The sequence below is a fragment of the Impatiens glandulifera genome, chromosome 9 (assembly GCF_907164915.1).
Source record: "Impatiens glandulifera chromosome 9, dImpGla2.1, whole genome shotgun sequence".
In the NCBI taxonomy this organism is placed as follows: domain Eukaryota; kingdom Viridiplantae; phylum Streptophyta; class Magnoliopsida; order Ericales; family Balsaminaceae; genus Impatiens; species Impatiens glandulifera.
Window position 1 is genome coordinate 25,018,884 of NC_061870.1, and position 13,721 is coordinate 25,032,604.

Genomic DNA, 13,721 nt, shown 5'->3' on the forward strand with positions numbered 1-13,721 from the left:
TTAGTCAACGCAATAACAACATTTCGTTAGTATGTATTTCTTTTCAATATTGTTACACCCAGCATTATATGTCCATCGGATTCTACCTACTTCACTAATTTTTTTAATATAACACATTGTCATAATGTCGTTGAATGGATCTCGAGACTCACGAGTAACTTCGGAGTTTATTTGTTTATTGTCACCCTAACATTCAATGCCCATGTGATTCTACTTTTTCGCTGGTTTATTAGTTAAGACACTGTCATCCTATGACTGTGACTGGATGGAGCTCACAAGTTTTTAAAGCTTAAAAAATACATCATCAACATTTCAATATTTCGTTTTCAACTTTAAGTTGTTCAAGTTATTTTCATCTTGAGTTTGAAAAAAGATTTTAAAATATAAGAAAAAAGTTCATCTAGAAATATTACTTGTAAAAAGAGCTTAGATATTAAATTTATTAGTTCATTTAAACTTACCTACTATTAAAAATAGGTTCATCTAGCCTTTATTAGTAACCATATTAATTTTTTTTAAATAATATTTATTAATTTAATATTATTTTTTCTCTCTCATTCTTTTTTTATTATTTAATTAATTCATTTATCTCCTTTTACTATTTTTTTTTGTTTATTCTTTATTTATTAATTAATTAATTAAATCATCTATCTCTTTTTACTATTTCTTCTTTTATTATTTTTTTCTACTATTTTGCTTCTTACAGAAAAAGTAATAGGAATAAATTCTAGTTTTGTCATGTATCTTTTAGAAAACTAATAAACTAATAACTCAACTTTCCTAACTCATATACAAAACTAAAAACACAATTAAATACAGTTTCCAAATACTGAAAACCCTAATTAAAGGATGATCATTTTTGGGAACTTACCTTATGTAAATGTTGCACTTGGATGTAGTTAAGGGGCTGAGCCAGGATTTAAAATCAACTCGGGTTAATTTTTTTATCAAAAAATCTATTTGGGCTAGTTTGATAATAATATCAAGTAAACAAAAAAAAAATAAACCAAGATTACTGTCACTAGTATCTTTTAGCGACATGAAATCATCCATAACGATAGTAATTAACGTCGGTATTGTCAAATACATAAACAATATTTTGGACTACTCGAGCTACAGTCCGGACAGCCTTGTACTTGGATCTGCCCCTAGATGTAGTTGAAAGAGTTTGATTCTCCTGAAAAGTGGAAGTAAAACGATTTTAGGGTTTTAGTTATTCGCTAATATTGTTGTTCGACATTGATTTAAGGTTTACCATTTTCAAAGCTAGGAAGGAATAAAAAATCGCCTAAGTCCGAAGTCGCATAAGAAGGAAGAAGAAATCGTTGAATTCCGAAAAAATGAATAAGAAATAGCCGAATTTCCAAGTCGCAGAAAAAGAAAATGTTCAAAAATGGAGACGAAGTCGTCGAGGAGGGGAAGAAGACGAAAGGTTCAAAACTGGAGAGACGGAGAAAGAGAGAGAAATGAGAGGGAGAGAGATTAAATTTTTTTATTTTTTTTCTCTTTTCCATCCACCACGGCTTTTTTTTCACGGTGACAATCAGGTGGGTGTAGTTGGAGGGTTGTTGTTTCAGCCTCGCTTTCCTATTACTCATAATATAAATACTCCCCTCATAAATATTAATATATATATATATATATAACATTTTATATATATATATATTAATAAAATAAATTCTACTATATAAAATAAATTAAAAAATAATTTTTATTTATTTTTTTAATATATAATATAAATATATATATATACTTATTTATATTTTTTATCTATGCAATATATAATATTTTTAAAATCTTATATATATATAATTATAAATTTAATTTAATAATCACACGATGTCTAAAAATTCATATATTTGAGATTAAGGGTTCAAATCCTAGTTAGCTACGAAAATGACCATTATAATGGTATATATGAGTTAATTTATATAGAATTCTTTCTTGAAATATATGAGTTAAGCATGTATGATTTTGGAAAATTTAATTAAAGTAATGTTCCAAATGGAAGACTTTGTTAGTGTTGAATGTTGACGTACTATTTAGTTTTGTTTACTCTAATTTTAAAAAATATGAAATAAATAATTTTATTCTTTTTATCTTCATTAAATTATCACATGTTATCAATTGTATTGATTCATATTTTTTAAAAGAGTTTTGTTATTTTATGTAGTTATGGAGGGGAAAATTAAATTGTAAAAGATTATTTAGATTAAATAATTACAAGTATTATGCTATATTAAAGTTTTGAATATTTATTTATTTTTATATGTTATAATGATTTTTCAAATTTAGATCAAACATAAACTTTGACCAACAAAAATATAAACAATATTATCGGGGGTGAGGATGGATGTTTTATTTATTTATTATCTTATCAATGTAAGTGTATAATTTTGATTTTTTTTGATATAATATGTGTTTAAATAAAAAAATTTAAGATATTATAAATAATTGATCAATAACATACTATTTATATATTATTTTATAAAAAGTTTCAATAATGGTAAGAATTAAGATAATATAAAATAATAATTTAATAATAATATTTTAATTTGACCATTCAAGGAGGACTTTAATAACAATCTATTATTTATTATCATCTTTTTTAATAATTTTTTTTAAAAATAATTCGGTGGTTGATTTTTTTCGATAATCATAATAATTTTTTTCTAATTATTTAGTCAATTCATTGACAACATTTGGTTAGCATGAATTTCTTTTCAAGATTGTTTCACCCAACATTATATGCTCGTGAGATTCTATCTACTTTGCTGACTTTTTATGTAACACATTGTTATAATGTCGTTGAACGGATCTCGAGACTCACGAGTAACTTCGGAGTTTATTCGTTTATTGTCACCCTAACATTCAATGCCCATGTGATTTTACTTTTTCGCTGATTTATCAGTTAACACACTGTCATCCTGTAACTTAATGAAGCTCACGAGTTTTTAAAGCTTAAAAAATACATCATCAATATTTCAATATTTCGTTTTCAACTTTAAGTTGTTCAAGTATTTTTCATCTTGAGTTTGAAAAAATATTTTAAAATATAGGAAAAAAGTTCATCTTTATTACTTATACAGAGAGGTCAGTTAGAAGTATGAACTAATAAAAGTTTATTTAAACTTATTAGTTCATTTAAACTTACCTACTATTAAAAATGGGCTCATATAGCCTCTATTAGTAACCATATTAATTTTTTTTTAAATAATATTTATTAATTTAATATTATTTTTTCTCTCTCATTCTTTTTTTTATTATTTAATTAATTCATTTATCTCCTTTAACTATTTTTTTTGTTTATTCTTTATTTATTAATTAATTAATTAAATCATCTATCTCTTTTATTATTTTTTTTATTTTTTTTTACTATTTTGCTTCTTACTATATCAGTATATATTATTTTAAAATTAGTTGGTGACTAATATTTGAATATTATAATCTATAAAGTAGTTCAATATCTCTATAATATTTAATTAGCTAATTTATAGAATAATATATTCATTTGTCCTCCTGGTGATTTTTACTATAATTTGCATAAATATGATAGTACATAATCAATGTGTTCAACTTGTGGAAGAATAACCGCAAATAAAAATTTTTGAACAAAATTATACAAGTAATTATTTAATAAAAATAATTGAACAAGATATATGAAAATATTATATATCAAAACATTGAACTATTTTATAAATTATAATATTCAAGTATTAGTCCCTAAAAGAGACCAACTAATTTTAAAATAATCTATGTTAATATAGAAACAAACAAAAGATAGAAAAAATAAAAATAAGAATCAAATAAAAAAATTAATAAAAAGAGATAAATAAATTATTTAATTAATAAAAAAGAATAGAAAAAAGAAAATAAAAAATTTAAAAAAAAATAAATGGATTAATTAACTAATAAAAAAAGGAATGGAAAAAAATGAATATTTAATTAATAAATATTAAATTTTTAAAAAACAATTAATTATAGTGTCTTGAGTCAATTTTTAATAATAAGTATATTTAAATAAATTTTTTTAATTCATATCTGAGTACTGAGTATGAAGTTATAGTCAACGTTCTATATATATATAGTTTTAATTTACCAATAATCCAACTATTAGACTTTTATATCATAATTCTACTAGAAGTTAAGAGTAAAATGTTAGACATAACTTATTTATTGAGATTTTAATATTCATATATTGGATGTATATGACTATGTATGTAAAAGCTTGTATTTCTCATTCAAAAATCCTCAAATGAATAGTTACCTAAAAATTAGGTTAGCTTTATTTTCCAATTATTTATTCAATTAGAGTAAATTAAAAAATAACATTTCTATAAATACTCACTCATCTTCTATTCTTCTTCTATAACCACACACAAATTTCTTTCCTTGGAACAAACATGGATCCCATTACTAAATTGTTTTACGCCTCTCTAATCTCCATCCTCTTTGTAACCATCATTTTCAACTTTCTCTCGTCTCATAAACGATTAAAGAGAAACCTCCCTCCTAGTCCATCGCCCACTTTTCCGATTATCGGACATCTTCATCTCCTAAGCGACCTTCCTCATCGGACCTTTCAAGAGCTCTCACAAAAACTAGGCCCTGTATTCTCCCTTCAACTGGGAAACCGGCTTGCTGTGATTGTATCTTCCCCGTCCGCTGTTGAAGAATGCTTCACCAAGAGCGACATCGTTCTAGCCAACCGGCCATTTTTTATTTCTGGAGAACACTTTGGCTACAATTGCACCTCCGTAGGTGAAGCACCTTATGGGGACCATTGGAGAAACCTCCGTCGTCTAATAACGGTCGAGATTTTGTCCACCACCCGCCTCAACTGTTCCTTATCCATTCGACAAAACGAAGTCAAACATCTACTTCGAGACCTTTATCAAGTGTCTTCTTCCACTTTTGCAGCTGTGAATATGAGGTGCGGATTGTTTTCAAATAAATTCATTTACAATTCTTCATCTAGATCCCAATCCACACATGAAAAGAGAACTGTTAATTTCCATTTATAGATCCAATATTGAATGATTGTGCGCTAATACTTTGTATTAATAAACAAGAATATAAACTAATGTTTTGTTACTAAGAATGATTTATCTATCATTTTATCAATAAAACCAAAATAAGGTAGAAACCTTCCACAATTGCAATCTCATTACATATTATTCATTATTGTTATCATCTTGACATTATTTAAGAAATTGACAAATTTTTGAAAAATTTCATTGACAGTTTGAAAAATATTTGTATACAATAATTTGTTTTTTTATTTCACTATTATTTGTATGCAAATTATTATCCATTTCATAATATGATTATATTTACTATTTTAAAAAACATGAAAAAAATATTAGTTCATTTTCTATTATTTAACTGTGGATTGAAAAAATTATATCTTGTTTTGATATGTTTGTAAAATCCTTATAGGTCAAGATTATCAGAGTTGTCATATAATATTATAATGAGCATGACTTCCGGAATAAAACGTTTGAACATGACTTCCGGAATAAAACGTTTGAACCAAGGAGATTTTTTGGATTTTGAGGAGGCTAAGGAATCAATAAACATTGTAGATGAGTTTTTCAAGTTAAGTGGTGTATCAAATCTCGGAGATTTTTTACCGATTTTAAGGTTATTTGATTATCAAAATTACGAAAAGAATTTGTCTGCACTTCAAAAAAAGATGGATGCCTTTCTCCAACGCCTCATAGATCAATGTCGGTTATCTAATGACGATAATTCGATGATTGATCACTTGCTTGTTTTACAAGAAAAACAACCGGACTACTATACTAATGATATCATCAAAGGTCTATTACTAGTAAGTGACCTAATAATCGATCATGGAGTTATTTTTTTCAGTTTCATTTTTAAACAAAATTGTACATGTAGATTATGATACTTGCTGGGACGGATACATCTTCGGTAACATTGGAATGGGCATTGTCACTATTAGTAAATCACCCCGAGGCATTAAAGAAGGCGGCGACAGAGATAGATGCCCAAATTGGCCAAGACCGCCTATTGGATGAATCTGATCTTGCTAAACTCCCTTATCTCCATGGAGTCATTTTAGAGACCCTTCGGATGTTCCCAGCGGGACCACTCCTTGTCCCCCGCATGTCGTCGGAGGATTGCAAGATTGCTGGATTCGACGTGCCTCATGGAACAATGTTAATAGTAAATGCATGGGCTATTCATAAGGATCCTGATGTTTGGGAAGAAGCAGAAAGGTTTAAGCCTGAGAGATTTGAAGACGAAGAAGCTGAAAAAGGATACAAGCTAATACCATTCGGGGTGGGTCGAAGGGCTTGTCCTGGAGTAGCCCTAGCTCATCGAATTATGGGATTGGCATTGGGCTCATTGATCCAATGCTTTGATTGGAAAAGACTAAGTGAGAATGAATTGGTTGATTTAAATGAGGGGAAGGGTCTCTCTATGCCTAAAGCTAAACCACTCGAGGTTATGTGCAAAGCTCGTGATATCTTGCATAAGCATCTATAATCATTTGAATTAATTTTTTATCTTGTCTTAGCATCTATCTATAATGGTTTATCTTTTACATTGATGTATACTAGCTCTTTCATTTTATTTTTATTAATAAGATTATGGTTCTACGACTATATTTTAATCACCACTTTTTAAACGAATGCAACTTATTCAAATAAGAAAAATATCTCAAGAATTTCCAAAAATTAATTAGTTCAGTCTTTAAACTTTCTCACCATTTAAAAAAAAGTTCCAAGTTAAATTATTCTACTTTAGCATGTGTAATATTTCTTATTTTATTTTTAATTAGAATAGAGAAGTAGTTTTTTATCATGTTAGTATGAATCGTCTCTTCCAATTAATTTATCATATGTAATTTATATCAATTTATTTAATATAGGAAATATTTTACTTAGTTCTTGCGTGTTAAAAGAGAGTAAAAAAGTGTATTTCTTACTAATTAAGATATTTGTATTTGAATCTTTTATAGGTCCGGGAAAAGGAAGAGAAGTTGTTTCAAATTTTAAAATTTGATCATTTTTATTAATATAATAATGTTTATTTTGTATGACTTTAAATATTATATAATTATACTTTGATGTAATTATATTTGGATATAATTATATTTTTAGATAATATTATAATATAAAAATGGAGTGTTAATTATATAATATCATTTTGAATGATTTTTATTGTTGCCAATTGACTATTAACTACACTTATAACTATCCGCTATTTTTAAATCGTAATTAGAGACAATTAATTGTGATAAAAATATTGTTTTTATATATAGCCAACTAGTTGTTAACTTATGAACACTATTAATTGTGGTTTTTAAATAGAAGTTAAAGGCTATTATTTACGGTAAAAATATCGCATTTATATATAGCCAATTAACTATTAATTACGGTTTTTGTACCGCCTTTATAACCATTATTAACCGCAGTTAGAAACTATTACTTGCGGTGAAAATCCCGCTTTTATAAGTAAACAATTTCCTACGGTTTTAGGAACCGCAGTTAGAGACTATTAACTGCGGTCTTATAAACCGCAGTTAGAGACTATTAACTGCGGTCTTATAAACCGCAGTTAGAGACTATTAACTGCGGTTTTATAAACCGTAGTTAAAGACTAATATCTGCGGTAAATTTACCGCCCTTAATTGTCAAAATCTATTTAACGGCGGTTGACTACGGTAATTTTACCGCCGTAATTGTCTTTTAACAACGATAAATTATGCAATAACAGCGGTAAAAACCGCCCTTAAATGTTACTATTTTACTAGTGATATAATCATTTTTTTAATATTTCATATTTGTACCTATATAAACAATAATAATTATTCATTTTGCAAAACCATTAATATATTCCAAAACCACAATTATCCACAAATCACAATCATAAATCCACAATTCATCGTGAGGCTATTTAAACAATATAAAGTAGTGTACACTTCAATTAAACGTTGTCAACATTAAATAGATTTAGGAGCTAGCTGTTTAGGTCTTACATCTTCCTCCGACATAAAAGTAACTTGATCATAAACTTCATCAAAGTCTTACTCGGCCTACACATCAAATAAAGAAAGATAAGAGAATTTTGAATGTGTACGACTAAGGTTAATTTTCGTCCATAATCTCATACATAAGGTTTTTGGATGCAGGTGTTTCCAAATGGGGTTCGAAAAAAAGGAATTTGCAAGCAACCAAAGATCACATTGTCCGGAACAGTTATTTCTTAAAGATGTAATTTTTTTTGTAAAGAATAGTCAAAATATTAAAAAGAAAAAGTAGTGCAAAAATAGCATAATTCGCCTATAATAAATAAATAGCGTTTCAATACTCAACCCCGTCATCCCTTTCCCTTCTACATGCAAATTATCACAGCCTGTAGGAGTTGTTGAAAGTCTGTTTTTAACATGACCAATCCATCTGGATCTGTTTCCTTCTTATTTCTAATTTTTTTTACTTTTTCAATACCATCTTGAAATCCTTGTTTATTTTTTTTATCAAGGATCCAAATGTTAAAATTTAGAGCATTTTTTCCATCTAACCTGTCTATTGATGTCATTTCCTTCAAGCAACTGATTTTTGAAATTGCTGGTGTCTCCTTCAGAACAAGGAACCAATCCACTTGGTGGCTGTGCAATAGTTTGAGACATCAACTGTCCATTTTGAGGGTGAGTCATTGATGTGTAAGACTTCTTCTGTGGATGTGCAACAGGTAACATGTGTTTAACATAGCATATACTATTTAAGGGGCAGCATGATCAACTATTAGAATTAGATACTTAGAGATGAGCCTTGAGTGACATAATCTCAAAAGCTATATACAAAACTGAAAAAATAGTTGGAAACACAGTCATCATGGTATGCTACTTACAGCCAAAGGCCGTCTGTTTACTGGCCTCCCTCCAACCCTGCAGAAGTTAGAAACCAATGATTATGACCTACCTACAATAGAAGTCTCACGGCATATAAGTTGAAAATGACTATTTTTATGCAAATATAGCATAAGGTGAAACAAGTTCACAAACATTAACATAAAAGACTTTTAATGTAGCAATCTCTGAAAAGATTATTATTTATCCATGTGCCAATAAATTAATTTTTTTTTCTTTTTTGACAATTAATTAAGCATCTGATGTTCCATTAACTAATTCACTTCACGCATTACAAGAAAATGGTTCACAACTTTCAAAACCAAGTATTATAATTTCATAAATAACTTGGGCATTATAACATTCCAGGAGATACTTGCCAACTGTAAACTAATTGACATAATAAACATTGCAAATCACTTTGAACTATGACATAAGGAGAACTAATTTTGTGAATGTTGTTTACTTTTAAGGTCTTGAAGTTAATAATTGGATATTACTCTAGTGTGAAGGAAAGTATTGATATTTTCCTTCTTCCAAGGTAATAACAAAGATAAAATGTTCAGTACCCACTTTCAATGCTTTATACTTCAAACCGACAATTTATTAACATTACTGTACTGCAAGAGTAGTATATTTGCAAGAATATTAAGCAAGATAAAAAATCCCATAAAACAAATAAACAAAGGACATCTTTTGAGGAAGAGCTAAATAAATTATCAAGTCAAGTAATATATGAGAGTTAAAATGTGATCAATCTTAGCCTCTTAGGGGTACAAAAGCAAGCTTTTGTCCTCTATTCATCATGCATTTCTTCACTATACCAATTGCTGATATACTAAGTCTAAGAGCAGCATCTATGATAAACTGATTGATTCAAGATCATGATGAAAAACTCTACCTCATGTTAGAAAAAATGAGAAGTTTCCGGTAATACAGCAAATCGATATCACAAACAGACCCATATCAGGATGTCCTCCTCTTGGTAAGTCAGCATTAGAAGCTATATCCAGAGTCGAATTCATGCGAACAGTATTTCCTATATTAGTCTCAACCTCATCCTGAAACAAACACAAGTCAACTTGAAATCCATCAAATATGAATCGGTCAATAGGAAACAATAAGGAATGTTTCCCATACCTTAGATGTCTGTTGCTGAGTACTTCCATTATGAAACTGCTGAGAGTAGCTGCCAAAAATGGATTGCAGATCAAAAGAGCCTATATATAACATACTGAAGTACACAAGGACTAGAATTGTAGCAAATTAACAATTTCAAAAACACCAATGAATCAGAAAGTTCCTCCTATAAAAACAATCAAAATGAGAGCTCGTGGTTTCCACTCCTGAACTGGCTAAAATACCAAAACAATACATTTATAATTGTTTGGAAATTTTGCCTGGAAAACTCTGTCGCGTCTCTCCCAGGAGGATATATGGAGGTGAATGAGTCTTACCTAGTACCTGCTGACTTGTCAACATTAGGAAGGCATGCATTGACATTAAAATTAGCCAAAGGAAGCCTTGAATCTAATTGACTAGCTACTGGATTTTGAATCTGCATACTTGTGAAGAAACCTGTCCGTTTCTCTTCTGATTCATATGTGTCGATTGCATAGTATGTGCGTTATGGAACTGATTTGCAGCAGTTGGTTTATTCTGAGAATCAATTAGCACTAAATCATATAATTACAATAACCAGAGCATGAAGCAGACGAATCTCACTTTACAAAAATTAAACCTGAACAGAGTTTTCATTCGTAGCCTGGGGACGCCTCAGAAACATAGTGCTGTACATATCCCAAAATACAATCCACTAATCTGTCAAGAAACCCCCAAAGGAATCACTCGCTGAAACAAATTCACGCATTTGAAATTAGTATCAGCAAGGTTTTCGAAAACCGATACTGATTCTTCTTGTGAAAATTTTTAAACGAAGGTATATCAACCGTCACTAATACCTTTAGATATTAGTAACTGATATATTAAACCTTTACTGATAAAAACTTTCCGTAAAAGCGCTATAGCGCCGATACTAAAATTCGTTACCAAAACTTCATTTTCCACTAGTGATAGCAACTTCGTACTATCAAGGATAGTTGATAAAATATTGCCCCGTTGCTTTTTTTATCCACACATTTATTTGTGATTTTAGGGTCAATCACTTTCTTTTTTTTATTTAAAATGCCCCTCGTTAAAATTAAAAGTTTTTTTTATAGCGATACATTTTTCTAACAAAATGAACATCTCAATCTAGTCTAGTGATAAAAGTCGGATTAAGAAACCAAAATGTCACGAGTTCGATTCCATCTGAAAGTGTTTTGAGTTAAAACGGAGGGTCATGATTGTTGGGTGTCATTTTAGTTCTCCTTAATTTAAAAAAAAAATTCTAACAAAATACCCTTGTATAGGGTTTACCTATAAGTTCATACTCTCTTTTTTTTTTTTTTTTTTGGAGTTGAACAAAATATTGACTTATCTAATATATTTGATTTAATTGTTAGGAATATTTTAAGATTCAAAATATTTCAGAGTTTAGTCTTGAACATCATTTCTTTGGATCGTCTTAAAAATAAGTCAAATTTTCTTCTTTTTTTTCGACTTAAAATTCATCACTTTTAAATTCAATCTCGTGTATAAACGATAATTTTTGAACTTTTAATTTCTTGAAGAAGTTTGATCAAAGTATTGAGACTTTGATGATGATTTTTATTTTAGGCCTTATTTCGAACCACATTTTTTTTGAAGTTTATTCCATCTCTATATTTTTTTTAGAGAATGTTATACAATATTTTTCTTTGAGTAGAGTTTTATTGACTCGGGGTATATCTCATAGAATCGGTAGACTTGAATTCTTTTTTATTTATTTATAATGAACACCAAGTGATGATTTCAATACCTCAATCTATGTGAGTCATTTTGACAATCGAGGTGTATCTGGTAGAATTAGTACATTGGTGCTCTTGCCATAACAATCAATACTAGGATCCGAGTGAGCAACAAATGGTGATTTCAATACCTCAACCAACATATAATTCTTTTTTTTCTATATATTTTTTAGTACCACGTGTATATCTGATAAATTCTTCCACTCTTGTTCTTTCTTTTAGTAATTTAAGACAAATTCTTTATGAACATCAAGTGGTGATTTCAATATTTCAACAATAGTGAGTATTTTGCTCTTTCATATATTTATTCAAAGTCTTGAACTTTAAAACATTTTTATTTTTGGAAAAGATGAAATAACTTTTCTCACTTTTTGGCTTTATGTTCGGCCTTAATTTATTTTGTTTTTTTTTTCCAAAATTTACTTCGAGAATTAACTCTTCTTAAATACTCGTTAAAAACGAGAAAGAATTCAAATTGATATTTTTTAATCGAGGTTTAGTTCTTTTGAGAAGATTACTTTAAAATAATGATCTTGACTCTACTACTAATTGTTTTCTAAAATCCTTATTTTATTATTATTATTATTATTTTGTTTCTTGTAAGAAGGTTCATGTCTCGTCTTTCTTGTCTTTTAGGTTGATGGAAGATGCAGGGTTGTATACGAGTACTTCTCGGATGTCATCACATTTGACACAACCGCTATGATGTGTCATTTGCTCCTTTTATTGGTGTTAATCATCATGTACAGTCAATTTTTTATGATGTGATTTACTGTCCAGTGAGGATTTAGAGTCATTTATTTAGCTTTTCAAAGCATGATTGACATGTATGAACGGACGTGCTCCAAAGGCAATAATCATTGACCAATATTGATCAATGGCCATTGCAATTGAAAAAGTATTTTCGAACATCCATCATCGATTTTATCTTTGGAATTTAATGAAGAAACTCCCCCACCAAATTGTGTGCACATGCTCATTATAAAAGTATTAAAAGACATCCAAAAACATTGTCAACAACTCAATCACAATCCAATAGTGTGAAGATTGTTGGCTAAAAATGATAGATGAGTTTCCGTTGCAAAACAATAATTGGTTGAATTCCTTGCACGTAGAACTTACAAAATAGATTTTGTGTATGTTAAATGCTACTTCTGGGCAGGCATTCCAACATCTCAAAGAAGTGAATCTATGAATGTTTTTTTTATGATTTTGTTCATTCTAAAACATCCCTTTAACAATTTGTAGATAAATATACAGGTCCTTAAGAGGAACATAGAGAAGGAAAATAAATTGGATTTTCATTCTTATAATTTGACTAATCGAATTGTGAGTGGGTATTTAGAAAAGCAATTTCAGAGTGTATATACAAACGACATTTTTAAGTTGTTCAAAAATGAGGTGAAAGGGTTGATGTTCCGCAACACCTCCATACTTAAAGACGATGGGACAACAACTACATTTGTAGTGGTGGAGACCATACAATGTCATGATGGAGAACATTGGAGAGATATTTCTTTAAATATAAACTTCAACCAGACAGGGGCTTCTGTAAACTGTCAATATAAATTGTTTGAGTTTAGAGGACTCTTGTGTAGACATATTTTAGCTTTTGAGAAGAATAAAGGTGAATATGGTGACGGTTAATTATATCTTGGACCGTTGGCGCAAAGATTTGTAAAGATGTTATCAAAGTATTAATAACATTTATGATTCTGATATGGGTGATATTGAAGAAATCAGTATAACTATCTTACTTTAATGATGCAAGAGCTCCAACAAATTGCAACTCAATCTAATCATAATATTTCTTTTTTGGCTGAAGTGGTCAAAGATTTGAAGAAAAAGTTCATTGTATATTCGACAATATCCGTTTCTACACCAACAGTTTATGCACATACACCTTTTTCACCAACACCTTCTGCACATACACCTTCTACACCAACACATTC

At 29.1% G+C, this 13,721-nt stretch overlaps 1 protein-coding gene across 1 annotated transcript; it reads left to right on the top strand.

Moving 5' to 3' along the window:
* Positions 1-4,386: 4,386 nt before the first annotated feature.
* On the top strand, positions 4,387-6,516 carry LOC124916077 (cytochrome P450 81Q32-like). The gene is made up of 3 exons (XM_047456811.1): positions 4,387-4,933; positions 5,440-5,833; positions 5,905-6,516. Exons 1-3 carry the CDS (start codon positions 4,404-4,406, stop codon positions 6,514-6,516), a joined length of 1,536 nt encoding a protein of 511 aa, XP_047312767.1. The 5' UTR covers positions 4,387-4,403.
* The last annotated feature ends 7,205 nt before the right edge of the window (positions 6,517-13,721 follow it).

Coding starts and splice junctions, on each gene's coding strand:
- LOC124916077 (XM_047456811.1), top strand. CDS start 4,404: ATGGATCCCATTACTAAATTGTTTTACGCCTCTCTAATCTCCATCCTC. Junction 4,934..5,439: donor TTTGCAGCTGTGAATATGAG/GTGCGGATTGTT, acceptor AAATCCTTATAG/GTCAAGATTATCAGAGTTGT. Junction 5,834..5,904: donor TCATCAAAGGTCTATTACTA/GTAAGTGACCTA, acceptor TTGTACATGTAG/ATTATGATACTTGCTGGGAC.